The sequence below is a fragment of the Platalea leucorodia genome (genome assembly GCF_965183815.1).
Source record: "Platalea leucorodia genome assembly, chromosome: 6".
Taxonomy (NCBI): Eukaryota; Metazoa; Chordata; class Aves; order Pelecaniformes; family Threskiornithidae; genus Platalea; species Platalea leucorodia.
Genome location: NC_138828.1, coordinates 36,580,859 through 36,602,254, shown reverse-complemented (window position 1 = coordinate 36,602,254; position 21,396 = coordinate 36,580,859). Strand labels below are relative to the sequence as shown.

The window sequence follows — 21,396 nt, the reverse complement described above, 5'->3', positions numbered from 1 at the left end:
AAAAAAAAAATCAACAGATACGACCAAAGGGGGGGGGGGGGGGGGAACGGGGCGATTGCCCCCCCCAAAAGGATTTCCCCCCCCCCCAATTCTCATTACTTTCTTCTGCTAAAAGACTGCCATCAGTCATCAGCTTTCAAATTTCAGAAACGTCATGAAAGGCTGTTTTTTTTTAACAAAAATTACAAATTTGTCCGAGGGCGAAGCCGGCTGTGGCTTTGCGTCACCGATGATGCCGAGGTAGGATTAGCGCTTGGGCTTCAAGCACCGGCTGGCGATGGGCTGCAGGGGTGAGGCAGGACCGGCAAAGCCAGCTCGGTGCAGCGCCTACAGCGCGGGACGGTCGGGCCCCTCTACGCAGCCGCCCAAGGCGAACGACGCAAACACTCACCCTGAAGGACTACTGAGTCATCTGGTGACACCTATTCACCAGGCATGACAACCACAGGAAAGAAAGAAAGAAAAAAAAAACACAACGATTAATACTTTAAACAAAATACTCCTTTTATTAGAGTATTTTTGATTAAACATACAGAACTCAAAATTGCTATTTAAAATTTCTATCGTTCAAAGTTTTTCCCTCTAGAAGGACGGTAACGCTACCTCAGTGCATATTATATGGAAGGATCATACCTCTCAAGTGTCCAGCTCATAAATCAGAGCAATGCTGCACGTACTCGGCGTGCAAGCAAAAGAAGGTAATGCTGTAATGCAATTAACATACAAAAACGCACCGCCAATACATACACGGTCAGCTCTACGGCCCAGCGATCCGGAGCGTAGCATCACATTGAGAAGCAGGCTTAGCAGCACACGAATGAAAAAGAAAACACAGCTTCTGACCACAAAAAAGGAGTCCGTAACAGATTGAGAAGACTTGCACAAGTCCTAAGCGTTCCTCCTTCACGAGGACTGCAAAGGACTGCACGCTGAGCCGCTGGTTTGGAAGATTTTCCGAAGCATCCGCCGCGCTGGGGGCAGGCACGCAGAAGTCTCACTGAAAGCGGTGATGAAAGGAGTGATTCTACAGCCCTTGCACACCTCCGAACGTCACCATCGCAGGCGGTCTGGCGAAGCACTTGTGGCTGAAAGACCGTCTGCTACAGACCGGCTTCTGCGCTAGGGTCTTGACACCCGTTTGCTCCTCTACCAGCACGCCTAAAATCGAGCCCTTATTTTATACACAGGACGAGATTAACAAAGCAGCGCATGTAGGTAGCTACACCCCTGCTGCCCCTACCTGCTGGTGTAAGTTCCTTGAGCGTATCACGTAGGTAACTACCACTACTATCAGACTTCAAATATTCAAGCTTTATACTTTGCTTACATCTGCGCACAAATGCTACAGCTAAGACCTGCAACGCCGTGCCTTTCCGTGCTGCTGCGCTGTTAAGCAAAACCTAAGCAATCGTCAGCTTTTAATTATGCACAGTAAGTTTCCTAGACTTTTTTTTAAAGGATTGAACAAAAATATAGTTTAGAAGTATGTTTGGTCAAGTTTATCACCGCATGTGGTACAATCAAACCTGGTTAACTGGCACTTATCAACTATCTTGTGATGGAATGTCTAATGGCAGATTTCTTTAAATGAAAAAATCCAGACAATTGAGAGGTATGCAGAAAACTTGTCTTAAATATTTGAAGCTACATGTGCAATCTTACAGAACACAAGCTACAGTTACAGACATAACATTAAATCTTATTAACTGATAGTGCATAAGAACTTAAAAACAGTCAGTGAAATCAGTTCAGCCAGTGACTTGCAAAGTCATGCCTCAACTGCATTGTGTAAAGGGGAAGGAGCAAAAAAAAAAAAATCATTCCTAGGCAAGTTTAACACAAAGTTTTAATCAACATTTGAAAAGCTGTTTTATTATTTATATATATATACTATGTATAAAATAAATTAAAAAGGGGAAGGAGGAAATAGCTTTGTATATGCTTCAAATTAACACAGACCAATAGTTCCATAAATGATCACTTTACCATCTTTGTGGTAAAAAGCTGACATAAAAGTTCAAAACCATAGAATACTTATAATTAGAAAGAGTTCAAAAGATTGTTTTTTTTAAAAAATGGAATTTAAACATCATTTTCCCCTCCCCTACATTACACTTCAGTTTTGTATGTCATAGCATCAATACGTTTACAGAGTATTTGAATGTCACATCCACACAAGAATTGATAACAAAGCAGGTAAAAGTGCTAGCGGTGTTAAAATTTAGGACTTCTCCCAAATAACTCTACCTGCTCCTCAGCCTTCTCCTGAAATGAAGGCTATCAACATTCATCACCCAGTTTGAGGTATGGGCAGAACAAAGATCTGCAACTGGTACTCCCCACCCCGCCTTGCCTCTGCTAAAATATAGCAACAATCTATTGACCTGGTAATTGACAATGGTGCTGCACAATCTCTTACCTCCATTCAGTTTGTATATAATTTAATCACTATATAAAAAAAGGTATTTTTGAACACAGTATTAATGCTTAACTTAAAAAAAAACAAAACAAAACAAAAAAACACCAACTTTAAATCTTCTTTGAAACCATGTTTAAATGTTCTTGTTCCAGATTTAAAGCTTCACATAAACACCAGACAGAAGGATGACAATTTTAAACCAAGAGAGCACCTAAAAACATACCGTAGGTAAAAATGAAATCAATCATCTCCACTTCATAAAAATGTAGAAACCCTGTCAGCAACAGTAGTACACTCAGAACGAACAAGGTGAAAAGGAGCATCTAGAATACTCAAGAGGCTTGCTACGCTACTTCTCTTTATTGCCCATTCTCTCATTTGTATGGATGGCCACTGCATGACAAGATGCCTGTGATAGTTCTCTTATCTTCCTTTCACCACTGCTGCCAGCTGAAGTCGTCATTGCTGCCAAACACCAAGAAAAATCCTAGGATCGTGGCAAAGATGACCGTATTCCCCGTTAGCACAAGTGCGCACGCGCCCCAGTAAATCTGTGAACAAGGGGACTTTAGTTAGACACGTTTTGAACCGAACACTGACAAGATAAAAGGTAACGTCTTAACGTCACGCTCCAGACAAAGCTCAGCAACAGGCCCACGATGCACGAAGGCAGTATCTCATTATTTGTGGTTAGGCCAAGAAGGCTGGGTTTACCCAAAACGACCCATTCACAGTTAGCCAAGGGGCACTGCGAGTTTCTTCTAGCTGTCTACAAAGCGTTGGCTAGCGGGCACAGCTGTTCTGTTGTAACATCCAAAAATCGTAAAGTAAGGCTAGGCAACAGCATCAAACGCATCTGCAGCCCAGCTATACTGGCTAGCTGTGCTACGAGACTTTTTTAAACAGACATTTTCTTCAAAATGCCAGCAGATATCCCAGTAACAAAAAAGGAGGTGAATGTTTTCCAAGGAGAGTAAGTGGATTGCTCAAAGGGCGTGAGGCATTCAAACTGACCATCTGAGCTGTTCTTGCCTAAAGAGATTTTATGAAAGCACACTCCATGTTTTTTGACTTAGTAGTGCTCCCTGAAATTCACACAAACAAGGTCACCTTTTAAAGGATTTTAGTGAAAAGCCATATACTGGGAAAGATGTAACGACAACTCACAAGTTTAAAAAATAACACCACATATCACTGACAGTGAGTGCATTGTTTATTCATGCTTCTTCAGCCCAACTATTTCACAAATTGTCTTCAGAGTATTCTATACACTTTTATATTTGGTTACTTGCCTGTTGAGTTTTCACACTATTTTCTATCTCGTTTTCTCTGCATTGCATATGGGCTGTTAGGGTTTATTCCATGACCACGTGAAGCAATTGGCAATCACGACACTCTCCCATGCTTCCGTTTCTAGTATTAGTTTTTCTTGCCAAAAGAACTCTTGTTCTGTTTCCACTGCAAGCATCTTAAGTACATACTTATAAGTGCATGAGAGCTTTACCTTCAGTAAAAAAAACATAAAGAACAAAGTTTTCTAGGGAGGGAAAAAAAAATCATAGATTGAAATATTACTAACCAGTTCTGCTCTCGCAAACACTATCGGTAGCCCAAATGCTGAGACAACAATGCCTGTTGTAAGAAATATTGCTAGCTCCTTGCAGGCATTACTTGTAGCATCTGTGTCATCTACTAATCTTCTTGCTATGCAGTACGGGATAGGAGAAAGGATGTAAAAAAACAGAACAAACAGTGGCCAGTACTGGCTGAAAAAGAAAGGAGAAGAAAAGTTAAAGTTAACCTGATTTACTTCCTGTTCTTCCTAAAATCAATGCAAGGCATTTTCCCCATCCAGCATCCACATTCGGGAAAGACAGACACAAGCCCAGAGAAAGCAAATCCTTCGCTTTGGACCAAGCTGACATTAATCCAACAGACCATGTTTGTGAGCGGCTTCAGCCGACCTCAAGGGCAGCAGCAGAGAGCTCACTAATAGGATATTCATAAAGCAAGATTTCACTAAGCAAGCCTAAATCTAACACCACCTCACGAGATGAGCTTAACTCTTAAGTTTAACCTGTCAGCTCTACTCAAGAATTGCAGAGATACCTTTGCAGAGCCCTCACATCATTTTGCCTGTAAGCTTTCAGTGCACATATATGGAACAGAGCATTGTTCTCAGCCAATACTCGGCCGCCATGGGGCATCGAGACATATTTTTTTTTAAAATCTGAACGCAACCAACAAAAACCTACAAAAACTACACCATCATATTTGGCAATGTTTTCTTTTACCGCTTGCAGCTCGCCGGACTAGATTTCTCAGACACAGTGATGCAGCTGCGCATTGTTTCAGTAAAACTTTACTGCAGTTTGAAGGGTGACTGCATGATGCTCTCCTTCCTAAGGGTTTGTGTCAGCAGCCCTGGTTTCATAACAAAAGGAAGCTGGCACAAGAAAGCTAGTCATATATGTAGAGAACTGCAATGCACAGCCACCAACAGGACTATCGACAGGATTTTTGCTATTTATTTAACATTAAGTAAGTCGAAAGATTTTCTGTGAAGTCAGCATTCAGTTGCAAAGGGTGAAAGCCCTAGGCCTAACTTTCTGAACTTTTGGTCTACTGCTTCCTATCTCCTGGAAACTGAGAGATAGGAATCAGTAGAGCGAAAGTACAGGCAGCAGCTGCAGCTACCGCGGACGCTGCATTACCAGGCGCGGTGCACGGCCAAGGGGCCACCTGAGAGCCACCCACAGCCCAGCTACCGCCAAGGAGCCAGGGAAAATGCAAAGGCTTCCCTGATAATACCTGCTCGCCGTCTGCTTATCAGCCGCAGAGGGACAACACCGGAGACCGCTACGACAGCGCGTTCTCCAACAGTCTGCGGCCAGGCCTGGTAATTCAACTTTTGCTGCCCTTACTTTTACGGCGAATTAACTCCTGGGTGGTCTTTTTTTCCGCCCCAGTCTTTTGAAGTCAAAACCACCCCACCCAAACCCCCTCCTAGACGCAGTGGACTGATCCGCCCGCAGGCCTGAAAGCCGAGCTGCCCCGGGGGTGCAGGCATGCGGGCAGGGGGGAGGCTGCACGTTACTTGTACTGGGGAAGGGCACAGCCGAGCATCAGGAACATGAGTCCGACCGCTCCCCCGAAGGACAGGCTGATCAGGGCTGCAACGAGAGCACAGGCCGACGGCAGGTGAGAGGCCTTCACGGGCCTTCCGACAGGCGCGACCCGCGCCCGCCGCCCTCCCCTGCGGCCCGCGGGGTGCCGGGGCGGGCAGCCCCTCGGGAAGCCCCCCCGCCCCGCCCCGCCCCGCCCGAGCAGGGCCGCTCGGCCCCTTCGCCGCCCCCCGCCCCGCCACAGCCGGCGGGAACCACCGAGCCGCCCTGCCCTGCCCTGCCCTGCCCGCCCCGGCCGCCCTGGGGGCTCCGGGCGGCCCACCGGGGGCAGCGCCCCGCCGCCGTTGCCAGGGCAACCGCTCCGCCCCCGCCCCCCCGCCGCTCGCGCACCTTTGATGCCGGCCATGGCGCCGCCCGTCCCGCGAGCCGCACAGGCGGAGGGGCGCGCGCCGGGAAGCGGAACTGGCGCGGCCCGCAGCCGCTTCCGGGAGGGGAGGGCGCAGGCGCCGGGCGCGCCCCGCCCGCGTGACGCGCGCGACGTGGTGCCCGCGCGAAGGGCCCACGGCGCCGGCTCCGCCCCCTCCCCGCCGCGCGCGAAGCTGCCGCGCCGCCGCTCGAAGCAAGGGGCCCGCCCGCGGCGCGCCGCGCCCTCGCCGCCCATTGGCCCTGATGGCGACTGGGGCGGGGCTTCAGGGCGCATGCCCCTCGTCGGGCCCCGCCCGCTTCCGGTGGGGTCGGCCAATGAGAGGCGCCGTGCCCGGGGAAGACTCACCTCGGGGCCGTCATGGCGGCTGCGGCGGCGGCTGCGTCCTTCCTGCTCCTCCTCTGCGCTGCCGCCGGCCCCGCGCGGGGCTGGGACCAGCCGGGTGAGATGCGCGGGGCTGGGCACGTCCCTGCCAGGCCCTCCCGGCTGAAGGGGCCTCGAGCCCCTCCGTCGCCGTTGCGGCGAGGCGGAGCGGGGGCGCGGCGGCTTCTCGGGCCCGAGCGCCGCGCAGCGCTGCTGGGTCAGCGGCGGCCCGGTACGGGGGAGGGGGCCTGCGCCAGCGCGGCTTTTTGGTTCGGCCTGCCCTTACGTCGGCCCGTGCCGCAGTAATAATCCCGCTGCGCCGCCCGTGGTGGCTGTGCGCTCTGAGAGGAGGAGCCCAGAGCCCCCTCCGAAGGGAATGGGGAGCTCCGCCGCGCACCCCTCTGCGCGTCCGATGCTTCTTAGAGCTTCGCCTCTTGAGGAAGCACGCTGTTTTGTCCTTTGTGTTGTCAGCCTTCTCCTGAAAGGAGGCCCCTGTGGCTCCGGGGAGCGCGCCTGGGCCAGCGCTGACCTTTGTGCTGCCTGTTTCAGGGAGGGTCCTGCTGAGGGAGGTGCAGGCGCTCACTCTCCGCAGAGGTCAGTACACGACGTCCCGCCGGACAGCTGCAGTCCCACAGTTACAGTGTACGGGAGGCACTGCTGGATGTTCCCGTGTCCCTGAGGTTGTTCAGTGTTACAACAAAGGCTGGGATGGCTATGATGTACAGGTAACTCTTTAAAACTTGTTAAACGTTTCATGAAATCATCTTCCCCTGGACTTGGTAACTTCTGAAGGAGAAAAGAGAAACAGGCTAGGGTGTCAGTTCGGTTTGCTTCTTGTTAGAGGACCTTTGACAGCTAAAGCTTAACCTAAATACTTTTGCATTTGGATTTTCTAGAACTACTGTAGGTATATCTTTGAAATATTCCTAAAGACTGTAATGTAAAAACACTGCATAGCAAACCTTCATTGGTTCTAATTAAAATGTTGCTCGAGTTTATAAAATCCAACTCTTGTGAACCCTTGAGCATGCTCTTGCTTTGGTATTGCTGCGTGGATGTCCAATTTTTTAGAGTAGAAGGGGCTATAAATATTTGCATCCCTTCAGCTCTAGCTTTTAAAAACTAAATTTCAGACTTACGTGACTTCCTCTTGCATGTTAGTATGTCAGTACTAGCCAGTAAATGGTCATGTATTTCTGTTTTGTTACCTTGGCTTCTACCAGTAGATTAACCAGGAATCAAGGCTGAAGATAATTGTTAAAACTGATACAGTGTTGTAAAAGTACAGTCAAATTTGAATTGGCAGTTGGTACTGCTGTCCTGAATTAATAATTTAGAAACTGCTTCTCCCCCCAAATATGTGTCACTTGCAGTAAGAGGTGATACCTAAGTTCAGATACTTCAAGGAAATGTGAGACTGAGGAATCTGCATGTATTCAACAGCAGAATTGCAATCTGATTGTTAAGTGTTGCATGTGAATGCCTAATGATGTCTGTCCCAACTTCTTTTGATTTCTCTGTGTTCATAAATGGAATCAGGTGCACTGGATTTCAGGTTTCCGTATTATGTTTTTGTAGCTGCCATCCAGTTTACATAGGACAGGCATTTTTATTAAGTAACTGTTGCACAGTTATTTTCAGAAGTATTCCTATACCTAAAGAAGGGATACTTGAAAAACCTGTTCCGTGAAGAAAAACAAAATCTTCCAGCGTTGTAACACTTCTGTGTTCCGAAAGGTCTGATTTTTTTTAACTTCTAGGATTTTAAAAAACATTCTTAGTTAATTTCAAGTTCTTAGTCCTTTTCAAAATAAGAGTGCTCAGAAATTTCTTACCCTGTGGCCTTTGAGATGATTTGTTAGCAATTACAGCTTTATTTCAGAGCGTATTTGGGGAAGCAGACAGGTATTTTCATCTCTGGAGCAGGTGGTTTTACTTTGTATTTTGTTTATTTTTTCAGTGGCAGTGCAAAGCAGACTTGGAAAATACCTACCGTTTTGGACAGATTGAAGTGAGCTGTGAGGGCTACGATTATCCGGATGATCCCTACATCTTAAGAGGCTCCTGTAGTTTGCTGTTCAGGCTAGAGCTGACTGAGGAAGGTGAAAGGAAAGTGAAGAACTCTGGAAGCTTTGGCTCTGGCTATTATCAGTCAAGGAAGGGTCCTTCTGATTCTGGTGCTGGAGCCATTGTTATCATTGTTCTCCTGGCTCTTGCTTTTGGAGTATACAAGCTCTTCCTCGGTAACCAGCAGCCTCAGCAGAGTTTTGGTGACAGTGATGGATTCACTAGGCCTTCCTGGCAGAGTCAGCAGGCACCTCCTCCTCCTGGCTTTAAGTCCAGCTTCACAGGTAAGGCTGCAAGCCATTTACAGTACTCAAAAGAGCAAGCAGGATTGTGCTGTCTTATCTGCAGTGAGAGTAGGTAGGATAGACTTAAAACCAATATATTGGCAGGTGACTCTGCTGAATCAGCTGCAGAGCCTGCAGCCAGCTTTGCATTCTGTTCTTTGTTCGAAAGTGAAAATGAAACTTGGTTTCCCTCAGGCTTTTAGGGCAGGCTGTGCAGCAAGCTGCCTTTTGAACCTTTGACAATCCATCTCCCCGTGCTCTGCATTCTTTTCTTACTCTGTGAAATACGAGGATTGCGACAGGGAAGGATAATTTTCATAAGTAACCTGGAAGAGAGGATAGTCTCATGCAGGCAGAAACAAACTCATGCCAAAGAAGCGCTGTGAAACTTTGCAGAAGGGTCTTTCAGCCGCTGGGCTGCTGGCCCTTGATTGCACTCACAAAACGGTTGGTAAGTCGAGTATCCTGTACTAGCCCTCGGTTTAACAGGTGCTTCAGTGTTGTCCCAGTGGCTGAAAGGTTTGGTTCCCAGAGCAGAGAACAGTGTCTGTGAACTGTCGTTAGGGGTGCAGCACCTGAATCTCATGCAGTGCCTTTCATCTGAAGCTGGAAGTTGTGTAAGTAGTGACAAGGCTGCTGCTAGGAAAAAGTGCACTTTTGCTTCTCCCAGAAAACTGATGACTTTTGTCACTTAATAAATAGGCTGCCTTAGAGGGTCATGGTGTCTAGGGGAAATAGACATTATTCATCTGGTGTCTGACCAACTCATTAAACCTGTGAACATGTGAAATGCTCACAGCACTGGAACTCAAATTACATTCTGACAGGTTGCATAATCTCCATCTTTTTTTGTGCAGCAGAGAAGGGGTTCTGTCAAGTAAATAAATAGCAAGGATTAAGTTCGCTTAGTGAAAAGCTTATATTTTAGTAATGCTTGTTAATGCTTTCTTCCAGGGTTGCTCAAGGCACTTGGCCAACAGATGGTGCCAGCATAACTCTTTTGGATATCCTTGTGCAGGGCATGTGCAGCAGAAACTTTCAGATGTATCTGCAGCAGAAAATTAAAGGGGTTCTGCTTCTGTATTACTAGTGGCTTGGCAAATTGGTTTCCATGTAGTTATTTCAGACTTCAGACAGCCTGTCTATGCTGTGTGCATCAGTAGCTTTGTGTCCATGCCACTTGCTGCTGGCGTTATTGTGGTAGTTACTAGAAGTCCTGGTCCTAAGACAGGGCTCTGTCCTACCAGGCACAGGCAAAACAGAGTGCAGGGTTACTTAATTATTTTTTTTCTTCTGTCCTGTTCCTTGTCAATTAATTGCATTAATGCATTTTTCATTGCAGGAGTCTGAAATCTAGCAAGGGTAGGGCCTTGAAAATGTTTTCTTGATTAATACTGAAAATGGAAACAGTTAAAATGCGTGTTGGGAGCCATATAAGGCTTAATTTATGGCATTTTTAATAACGAGTGTCAATGCTTTCTGTAGATTTCAAACAGTGTAAGGAGGAAACCTGTCAAATGTAGGGCCACCTTAAAAATCTTAAGTGTTATGCTACTTCATGCACTTAATATCTGCCTTAGATTTTGGCAGCGGAGCAAAAGCGCATTTCAGTGCGTGTGTCCATATGTTCCACAAATGTATTAGTCTTTGAAAATTTGGATGTTAATGAAAAGCACTGTCATTCACTTATTGCTGTTAATATTTAATTTGCCTCATTTTAAAATCCCCTTAACATGCAGAATGTGTCCTGTGAAACGTGTTTAGCTAGCCTATCTTAATTAAATTCTGCTTTTGCTCAGTTAGTGGTTTGACATGATCCTTAACGTTTACTCTAGATATTTCAACAGAAAATGACTCAGTTTTCTGAGTCAGTGTTGAGCCATGGTGCTTTTGAACAAATGAGTTGGTTCATCTCCCTGATTAACATTGTTTTTACAATAAATGAAGTACTATTTTTTTGTTGTTGTTCTAAATCAGCATAGTTTAATGGGTATATCATCCCAACACGAGTTTTTCTCCCAGTGCATTAAAAATGAAATTCAATATCAAATCCAATATAGACTTAAACTGATTATTTAAATATTTTTTTTTAATCTTCTGTGACGTCAAACAATCCACACCAGCTTGAAGACAAACCAGGCCCTGTATAACTTTTACACACACAATCTCTGGTCCACTTGTTTAGGTGGGTGTATTTCAGGGAGACTCTAACCTCCAGTCCTTGCCTTTTACACTTCCTTATGTGTTAAACCTGTGGTTGAGCTTATTCTTGCATCCTTGTTTTTCTTTAGACCAGGAAATGATTTTACTTTGGTTTTGCATCTTCTCTTTTTATTTCTAAATGGAAGACATTTGGTTCTGAGTCAGAACTTCATCTTATGTGGGTCACATGAAATGTGACTCTCCTCCCCCCACAACCCACTTGATACGCTTGCAGTTTCATCAAGGTATTTGTCAAGCTTGGTGACTCATGCATAATAAAAAACATTGCAATGTGATTGCAGTTAGCATGTCTTTTTGAGAACAAATACCTGACTAGAATTACCAGAAACAATACAAAGTAATGTTAGCCATTAGACTGAGCCACTGTTACTCAAACTGCAGCTGTTTTGAGTGAGATTAGAAGCCACTGTTACTCAAACTGCGCAGCTGTTCTGAGTGAGATTAGAAGCTGTGTGTCCTAGTGTTTAGTTCAGTCTTTGGTCTTACGTACTTGATTTCTGTTCCTGCTTCTGCTGTGTGACCTTGAGCAGATTACTTTGTCTTCATTTCCTTCTCTAATCTAACTTGTCTGTTTATGAATCTGCAGGCAGGGACTTTTTGCCATGTTTTGAGAGCATCAGGGCTGTGAGATTGAGTGGAAGCTAATTTTTTAACATAAAGCTCTTTACATTATTTAGTGGTCATTTTCATGTTTTTTCCTGCTTTGCAAACTGTGAGGCCTTTCAAGTTAAGCTTGATCAAGAATCTGCTGAAATCAGGAGGAGTTCATGGTCTAGTTTTCCATTATCTGTAACAGGGGAGAGTCTTGTTGCCACAGCTGGCCTGAGAATTAGGTGCCGCTAAGTGATGTTTTCCATTTTCATTTTGTTTAAGACAGCCATAATTTTGGGACTCATTCCAGTCATGGAACCAATTCAGGACCAGGATTTTGGACTGGACTAGGAGCAGGAGGGTTGCTGGGCTACTTGGCTGGCAGTCACAGGTAAATATGCATGCTATCACATTTTAAGTATTTAAGCTTTCAGGGGGTATGCCATATACTATGTTTACATTGTTTCTAAGCTTTCAAGCCTGTATCATTCAAGCTGTAAAATCCTAACCTCTAGAACAACTTTGAGCAGCAATTTATACCTCCAGAGACACGTTTCTGGGGAAGAAGAATTGGGAGGACCGAGGTATTTCATTCTGCTTTAGCTGATTACTCTGACCTGGCATGATGGCCTGCAAATTTAAAATGAGCATTTAAACATCCATCTCCAGACTGCCTTAAAACACAGATAATTAATATTAAGCATAAAACCATTTCCTAAAGTCCGTCTGGATGGCAGCTGCTCTCCTGTGATACTCAGCGTGGTCAGATTAAACAGCCTTTAATTTACCGTCTCCTAATAGCCCATGTATGGAAATCCAAAAGGTGTCGTTTTCCAAAGGATTTGTATGTCATATGTAAGTTGCATTTTGGGGAAAAAAATAACAGAAACAGCATTCAAAAGCAGTTTCAGTGCTGGAGTAAACATCTGCTGGTCATATTTGCTAAATACTTGTAAACATTTAAAGGGCATCTTAATAAACAGTTTAAAGGGAGCAATTGCTGCCATTTTAGGTTTCACTAGAGAAAATATGTGGCTTCTGCAGGGAATCTTTAGAGCCTGAGCAGTTTCCTCTATTTATCAAATAACTGCATGTGTATCAATCCTAATCCTGTAAGAATGCAGTAATATAACAGATTAAATAAAACAACATATGTTTTTATATGTTGAAAGTTTGGGAGTAAGAGATGATGTGGACAGGAGTGTGTTAAAGCATCTTCCTCCATTGTAAAGTTTTGTGGTAATGACAGAAGCCTTATCAGGATTGCCTGTTTATTAAGGAAGTAAAACCTTGATACGTAAGAGAATTTCTAAAGTGTCTAGTGTGCAGTCTTGATCTTGAGTCGAGATCGAGTAAGGTGAAACTGGGACAGCGATGTCCTCAACGGTAGAAATTGTCTATAAATTCACTTTGAATAGAGCTTTAGAGGTTGAAAGGTCATATCTTGTTCTATTACATTAACCCTGCTAAGAATTCTTAAAAGGTATAATGTTTTAGAGGTTTTATTGACTTGATATTTCTTAAGTCTTAAATACAGGACCCTTGTGTTTAAGCAGTATTTGTGTATTATCTACATACAGGTTCCTTTGATTTCCACACCCCACTCCACCCACCCCACCCCCCATTTCAGTAGCCACCTCTTATTGTTCAAGATTAGAGGCCTAACTGAATATTTACGTCCAAATACATGAACAAGCTTCCTAACTTGGGCTTCTTTTCTCTTGAAACAGTCTTTGGTCCATTATTTTTTTTTTTTTTTCAGTCATTTGAAATGATGTGCCTGAAAACATGGGTGAGAGCGAGCTATTTGTAAATTTCAACAGCAGGAAATTCCATATCCATAGAAACAAGCAATTTAAATCAGTGAGTCAAAGGTCATGATGTGTCAGTCTTATAACCTTTTCAAGATAGTTAACAGAACAGAGGGATGTTTTCTTTTGTCTTACGTGGCTGAGATGTAGGTGTTGTCAAAATGCATTTAAGGTTTAGATGTCAAATCTACTTTCTTGTCTGACAGAATTTCAGAGGGAGAAATCTCCTCATTTGAAGTTGTTAAATTCCTTATCCTGAAGAATAAGGTTTAAATTCCTTTTGGAAATCTACAGATGTTCTTGTGACAATGCTGGATATCCTTGCTGTCAATGTATATGTTAATTATATTAAATAGGGAGATTTCCAGCTTTGAAACAACTGTCTGCTTACAGTTTTCCCTCGGAGATGCAGTCCCCTTGTTGTTTGGAATGGTAATTCCTTAAATTTTCATAAGGGCGCTAATGAAGCCTTCCTTCTACTCATCAGAGCACAGCCACGTTCCCCATATTACGGTATGTGGACGGATCCCACAGCTGCGCCTCCAATGAATGGGCAGTCAAGCAATTCCACACAAGGCAGCAGTTCAGGAACAAGAACTGCTTCTGGTAAGGCAAAAGACCTTTTAATGTCCTGAAGCTCGAGAGACTTTGACCTATCAAAAATACACAGATGTGAGTTGAGGTTCAGCCAGCGTTCTCTCTTTTATTTTCCCACTTGGTACAGGTGGGCATGTAACCGTGTCCCTTATTTCTGTTTCCTATGAAAGTAGGGCAGCATTGTGGGGCATGAAACTCCCCACAGGCCTACACTGGGCATGGTACCACCGGCACTGGGTTTGTCTTCACCTGCAGGGTGCATTAGTTTAAGGCTTTCCCCTTTGGTGTGCGCTACACATGCCCTTCTCTAGCAAACATGTGCAAACATGATTTCTTTGTAGAAAGCAGGTTGTCTAATCTGCAAGAGGAGGACATTTTTCAGGCCAGTCAGCTCAACAGTTGTTTGCTGTTCTGCTTTATGTGAATATGTTTAACTCATCTCGCTTACCACCTTGAGCATTTCTAGAACTGGGGAGAGCCCTGTGGAAAGGCTGTGGTGCACCTGACTTTTTTTTTTTTTCTTTTACAGGCTTTGGGGGCACAAAACGAAGATGAAATCTTTGACATTATTACATCTGAGTGATTGAACTAAATCTTCCTGTGTGCTAGCACTTTATTAGCAGTGGGCTTCAAAAGTGGATATGAGAAGAGGTGTGAAGGACTAGGCAAATAATTCCTCTCTTTCCTTGGGGAACTGTGGACTCTCTCTCTTGTTTAGGGTATTACAGGTGCTGGAACATCCACTATTTCATAACAACAGCTTCTCAGAAGATACAAAATAAACTCATCCAAGTTCAGAAGAACGATGTCACAGTGCCTATATATCTGTCTGTACTTGAGGGATTATGGCAATGGTAGCCCTACCAGATTTTCAAAGCAAGTAGCTCATGTTCTGGGCTTAATTTCATTTAATCCAGAATTTCTGAGGTTTTCTTTTTCTTGGTGATCCAGCATCTGAAAGACCTGGTGTGTAATCTACCTGATATCTAAGGGGGGCTGCTCTTTGAAGCTACTCTTGTTTGTCTTTGTAAAATTCATGTGAACATTACTGTAAGTGCAATCAGCTATTTTGACGGGTGTTGGGGTTTATCGCTAGTGGAAAAGAGCAAAACTAGAGAGAGACACTAACATCAATATAGTGTTTGTATCTGTGCTATGATTCTATCGGAACCAAAATTCGCAGATTCGAGGACACTCCATGTTTTAGGGTTTATCCAAGTGGCTGTGCAAACCTGGGGGATTTTGTGTCTAAATTATGGAAAAAAAAAAAAACTGGAAATGAGACAAGACAGTCCTTCTCTAATTCAGGCCCTCTTCTGGAAGAGTGACGTAATTTAAATTCAGGTGGCTACAGACACTTTGCCCACACTGAGGCTCCAGACTTTTCTTTTTGCAGTGGATGTTAGCAGTGCTATGAAAACTTCAGATGTGAACTGGCTTACGTCTCAGCCCTTGTCTGTCCTGCTAGATGACCTGTCCAGGACACAGTACACCAAAGGTGCTCATTGCAAAAGGGAAGGGAGCACTCTTAATCCAAAGCTGGTGGTATCTCTAGAACATAGAAGGCCTTGAGGCTAAGCAAAGAAAGGGAAATGAATGTCTAATGGGATGTAAACTTTCCCAAATGTACTTTTTAAAAACAAAGTGCTGTCAAAGAGTGGGAAGCAGAGAGGCCTTGCTTTGTTCTGTAACGATATTTTGAGGCTCTGAGAAGTGTCGTACAGTTCTTGTGTGATTGACTGTGCCCTGGGAGAGGCATTGCTGGAAAAAAAACTCAGAAATTTCTCAGGACTGGCAGGGGGAGGGGAGAAGCGAAGACTGAAAAATGGGCTGCTTGACCACCAGGTCTGCTCCAGAGGCCATCCTAACACGGCTTAGAAGTGTGCGTGTGTGTGCACAGGTTTTCGATGCTGGCAGCAGTCTGAGAAGCATAGCTTTCATCCTTGTGAAAATACTGTGAAGTACTGTGTCTGGGAATTGATGTAAACTATTGCAGCAAAAGCAAAGCACTGTTTTGCTGATACAAGCTGCTTCTCCACAAGGAGATTTATCAGGTATGGTGAGTCTAGGAAAGTGACTTCAGTGTTTCTCATCAAAAAGCAACCGTGTCCATTCATGAGTACAAGAAATAATTGGCTCAAATGATAATGCCTGAATTCAGTGCCTGGCTTAAGCAACAACAACAACAAAAAAAACCCAAACTCATAGAAATCTTCAAGATGTCAACAGAAGCAACAAAAAAGTGTAGAGTTTGTGCTGAAGACATGGAAATCGTGATAAAATCAATAACTTCAGGATAAAATAGTGGTCTGCTGCTCAGAGCTGCTTGAGGATTAGGGGGGAATATCTTCATTAACAGCCTGCTCTGTCAACCTGGGAAGCAGGGAAATGGCAAAGACCTTAATGTTGGCCCATTAGAAAGTTTTACCTTTTACGAGGAAAGGTATATGATAAATCTTTTTGAACAAATATAGCAAAATAACATATTTTAAATGTGGAGTTTGTACTTACTTGTAAGTGTATTCAGGTTGAAACTTGTCACAGTCAGTACTCTGCCAGCTAATTACGTAACAATGAAATGACTTTTGCTAACTGTTTAGGTAGTTTGAAGCTGAAGTTTGCTCTCAAATGTGTTATGTTTTAAACAACATTTTCATTTGTATTTATAGTTTCTGCTTGAAATGTGTTTTGATGCATAAACCTGATGAATTACCATAGTTCCTGAATCTGTTTGTAGGATATTTTTGCCCTTCCCTTTGATAAAGTAATGAAATAAGTGAATAAGGGGTACTTTTGTCTTTAAAGCACTGTATTGAGGCCTGCAGGGATGGCACTGTCTGTTTGTTTGTTTGTTTGTTTTTTTGTTTTTCAGGATTGGCTATGTCTCACTATTAGCTTCCCAGCTGGTGTAATAACAGCCTTTACTCCCAGATGCAGAGCTAGTAAGCTATTTTGTTTCAGCAAAATAAAACAATACTGTGAATAGAGTTATCTTATTGATTGATTGGATTTTCAAGAACAAAATACGGAACCATGTAATGAAATGAAGGATTTCTTGTAAATCAAGGTTTCATATCTGAGTCTGTAGAAAAGCTGGATTATGTTGGTGAGTTTCTGGTTTTACAAGGTGATGAGCTGAACCTTGCAAAAGAAGTTATGATCACCACTGCTGTTCCCGGTTGTGGGTATAGCAGAACTCCGCCCTGGGGTAGCAGCTGGCAGATCTGCTGCTTACACTGAGAATGTGTCGCTGCTGAACAGAGACATGGCTTATGGCTAGAGGCAGTTCAACTTCTTGGCAGTAGTAATGTTAAGGTTAAATGGAGGCCTGCAAATTCCAGTATCAAATTTTCCTTGATCAAGGATGTTGGTGAGGCTCCTGAAAGAAAAGAACTTGTGGAAGGCAGCTTAGCGCTCGTACTTGTGAGAGATCTCGAGTTTCCTTCCTGAATATCTGATATGGAAGATCCTAGTCTGTCTTCTGCTCCTGGGCAGGCTTTTGGCAGCATCTTCACAGCAACTTCATAGTTGCAAGGCATATGTAAATGCTTAAACTGTTAAATGCTGTTGTAGGATAATTGCAGTTCTATTTGGCACCTGGGACTAGTTCTGCTCATGGCTTACATCCTCACACCAAGCTAAAGCTCATTACAGGAACAAAACTCCTGGTTTTACAGCTGACTTCCCCTGAAGCATGTGATGAAAGAAAAAAAGATGCACAGAGATAAGCTTTCTCTATGCCAGTCTGTCTTGTGACTCAGCCTGCAGGTCGGATCTTGGCTAGCTCCGCAGACTGTCATGCTATGCGACTTGCTCTTTTATCTGGGTGCAAGGTGTGTGTTAGACTAAACCCACAAAAATAAATAAATAAATAAAAATCTGAGAGATGCAGTCTGTACCAACAGCCAAAGCTGTTGCCTCATGTTGTGTGTAATGAAACATAGTGTTAGGTCCCTTGTTCTCCTTCCGTACCTATTGGGGCAGTTCAGGGTGAAGTGCTGCTTGGGAGAGGCTCCCTATCCCTCAGCATGCTTTGCTGAAACCTTCCTTTGTAGCCCATCTCTTGCTTTCCTGATATCATGTCCCACTACAGTAGTTTTCACTTTCTGACACCTCCTTTTCTATTGCAGCTGTGTTTTGCCAGTGCTAATGAAAATAACCAGCAGACTCCCTTTGTGGCCTGTATTTCTTATCTCCCACTGTCTTCCGCCTTACAGTTCCCTCTGTTCCTGCTGAGTGTCAATGTTTCTTCAGTAAGGAAGTGACGAGCACTTGCAAAAAGTACGTTGAGCTGGGAATGGCTGGTGGAGATTGAGATGAAGTCAAGGGAGCAAACTGCCAGGCTGTGAATTGACCTTTGCAGGCCGTGAAAAGCACTTTTTTCAGCCTTCTGTCAGAGAAGGATTTTTGTCAAGGGTACGGTATTAGCAGCTGGTGACTGGAGCAGATTAAGGACTGGTGAACGGGCAGCATGGAGAGGACCTGAAAACATCCTCTCCATCCTACCTTAGGAATGACAAGGACTGGTACTAGCGTAACCAGGAAGCTGGCCTAGGATCTGCTAGCTCAGCTGCTCCACAGACATGCCATTGCAAATCCTGTCCGTAGATGTAGGTTGAAAGATACCAGATGCTCCTGAAAACGCCACAGTGCTCATGCCAAGCACAAGAAAGGGGACTTGGCCCTGCATCCATCTTTCTTTCCCACTGCGGTGTGTCTTGGAATGAACTGAGAAGGCCAGAAATGGAAAGGGTATGTGTTGGGTCTGGCTGAGAGGAAGTTAATTTTCCCCGTAGCAGCCCTCGTAGTGCTGTGCTTTGTACTGATAGCTGGAAGGGTGTTGAGAACACACCGGCGTTTTGGCTGCTGCTGAGCGGTGCTCGCGCAGCATCGAGGCTGTCTCTTGGGAGGGGGGCGTAGCCAGGACAGCTGAGCCAGACTGACCAAAGGGATATTCCGTACCGTATGATATCCGCTCAGTAATAAAAGCTAGGAGAAAGGAGTAGGACGGGGGGGGCATTCGTTGTTTTTACGGTGTTTGTCCTCCGCAACAACCGCTACACGTGCTGAGGCCCTGCTTCCTGGGGGGTGGCTGGACATCGCTGCTGATGGGGAGTACAGAATAAAATATTTTTGTTTGCCTTTTGCTTTTTCACGTGCAGCCTTTGCTTCCTCTTTCATTAAACTGTCCTTATCTCAACCCACAAGCCTTTCGTTATATTTCCTCTCCCCTGTCCAGCTGAGGAGGGGGAGTGATAGAGTGGCTTCAGTGGGCACCTGGTGTCCAGCCAGGGTCAGCCCGCCAGAGGGTAGCAAGTTTACACCTGCGCTGGCCAAAGCCAGGCTTGCAGGTGGAGCCTTTGCCCTGATACGTCCTGCCTGCTCACTCTTCTTACACCACAGCAGGAAACACGAGGCAGCTCTAATAGCAGTTCTATCAGGATTATTTTACTGGGCTTGAAAATTTCATCCTGCGTACCTAAAGAAATCCTGAGGGCAATTGTCAGTGATACGTATTGACACCTTTTGCTCTGAGGACTGTCTCAGCCATAGCCCAATTCAGTCTTCCAAATATCCACTGGGAAGTCTGGTGGAGACAAATCACCATCTACCTCGAGACCAGGTTCTTGGAGTTACCACACGGAATTTTTTGCTTGTTTACTGGATTTGCCTTGACTTCCCTGGCACTGAGATTCTTGCGCAGTCTTTGCTCTACAACCGTATTCGGATGTCATTTTACAGGATCCTCTGAGACTTGGCCTTGAGATCATAGCCCTGAGATCATAGCCCCTGCAAGCCGTCTTCTACAGGCCTCCTGTGCCCTTGTACTCAGCATGTGGGGATGTATTTTTATTGAGGCAGCACTAGAATTGCCACCAATCCAGAATACCTTTTGCTGCTGCTGAGTAACGGGAGTTATTCATCTCCCAGTCAACTCCTGCAGTTGTTTTCATGTCATTTAGCAGCTGTAAATGCATCACATCTGCTGTAATGGACAGAGAACAATTACGGTTCAGGGGAAAAAGGAAAGAAGTGGTGTAATGAATGTAGATAAAATGTTGAGGTGGAACAACTTTGCAGAGCTGACCTTCACGCTGGGAATGCTTTACCAGCATTCTTTTTCCAGGGGGAGCAGGAGTACTTTATTATTGCTGTGGATTTGAATAATACCACCAGTGCTTTCTGCAGCACTCCAGCAAGAGTGGGAGACTTAGAACCGTAACAGGTTTGGTGTTCAATGAAGTCAGACCTGTCTGGGGCTCTTTCTAGTTTGATACACACCTTGCAAAGAATTGGTAGCAGTAACAAGTGAAGTTAGATCAGTGCAGAAATTCATGTGGTTGCAGCACAGACAGAAACAAACCGATCTGTGCTGTTTCTGAAATGGAGGTCAAAAGCAAGCTCAACGTAGGCTGAAACAGCTCAGAGAGTCGTTTCTGTCTCTGCTTTCCAGCCCAGGAGATCCCGTTCGGCACCAATGGCCGTGTGCTGCTGACACCTACTGTCAGCAGGGAAGCGCTGCTTTCCTTAGGCGGGCAACTCCCGTGTCCTCATCACGACTACCAGAAAACCGGCCAGGCCCCCTGGGTCACGGTGCAGCTTGATTCTCTCTTGGCAAGCTTGGCCGGTTAATTCTGCATGCTCTCTTTCATAACAGGTGGAAGGGTTTGTTTCCTTTGTAACAAGGAGCTGGGGATTAGGCTGCAACTAAGTGAATGTGTATAGAGCTGGAACAGTGCAAACATAAGTGATGAGAGGAAGACCGCACCTGAACCAAGTAATCCAGTCTTACCCAAGATACTCATACATTCCCTTTAGCTCAGCTGACACGGCTGCTAAAGAGAAATTAGGGTTTGGACATTTTTTGGGTTTTACATTGCAAAGCTGCTTTGGGCATAACTGAGAAACAGAACTTTCTGCAGCAGCTGAGAGAGAAACACAACGTGCGCCGTCTCCAACAGCGTTGGACCCGAGAAGGGCAGGGGAGAGCAAGGAGTCCCGGGCAGGAACCGGTGAGCGCTTCCAGCCTGAACGCGCTACCGAGGCATCTGCTCCTCTCCAGTCTTTGTTTGCTCAAGCACCTGAGAGGCCTCGCGAAGCAACGAGTGCCACCACTCAGCCTCGGCTTGGCCGATCTCCAAGCCAAGAGGCTGTGGGCGAGGGAAGATGATTGTATTTGATGACCTTTGGACAGCATGTCAGGAGAGGCCTGGGAAGACAGCTGAGCTACAGGAATGTTTCATGCCCTGAAATGACAAATGAAGCAAGGGCGAGGGACGGTCAGCAACAGAGATCTTTGAAAAATGATGTAGGATGCTCGGGTGAAGCCAGCCGATGTACTGGAGGGTGTTCTTGTGCTCCGTGCACACTAAAGGCGCTGTATCCCCCAGTCTGCACATGGTTTATGAGGACACCACGTACATTCAGCTGCCGGGTCAGGCCATCCCCACTGTTCTCTTCCTCTCCTCGCAAATGTATGGCTTAACCATAC

The 21,396-nt window shown here is 45.0% G+C and overlaps 2 protein-coding genes across 6 annotated transcripts; one reads left to right on the top strand and one right to left on the bottom strand.

Moving 5' to 3' along the window:
* Positions 1–96: 96 nt before the first annotated feature.
* Positions 97–6,047, bottom strand: LEPROTL1 (leptin receptor overlapping transcript like 1). 5 transcript variants are annotated; one of them, XR_014228591.1, is made up of 5 exons: positions 5,935–6,047; positions 5,517–5,592; positions 3,999–4,185; positions 748–3,887; positions 97–422 (listed from the first exon to the last, which is right to left on the bottom strand). XR_014228591.1 is itself a non-coding variant. In XM_082315945.1 (4 exons), exons 1-4 carry the CDS (start codon positions 5,948–5,950, stop codon positions 3,768–3,770), a joined length of 399 nt encoding a protein of 132 aa, XP_082172071.1. In that variant the 5' UTR covers positions 5,951–6,047; the 3' UTR covers positions 467–3,767. The 5 variants fall into 5 exon arrangements, 2 of the variants coding, with proteins under 2 accessions (XP_082172071.1, XP_082172072.1); XR_014228592.1 differs by having other exon boundaries at positions 2,643–3,887; XR_014228593.1 differs by lacking the exon at positions 97–422 and having other exon boundaries at positions 2,844–2,970; positions 3,712–3,887.
* Positions 6,048–6,307: 260 nt separating this feature from the next.
* Positions 6,308–18,153, top strand: SARAF (store-operated calcium entry associated regulatory factor). The gene is made up of 6 exons (XM_082314938.1): positions 6,308–6,410; positions 6,881–7,056; positions 8,292–8,682; positions 11,779–11,887; positions 13,795–13,913; positions 14,434–18,153. The coding sequence occupies exons 1-6, from the start codon at positions 6,329–6,331 to the stop codon at positions 14,457–14,459; spliced, it is 903 nt and encodes a 300-aa protein (XP_082171064.1). The 5' UTR covers positions 6,308–6,328; the 3' UTR covers positions 14,460–18,153.
* The last annotated feature ends 3,243 nt before the right edge of the window (positions 18,154–21,396 follow it).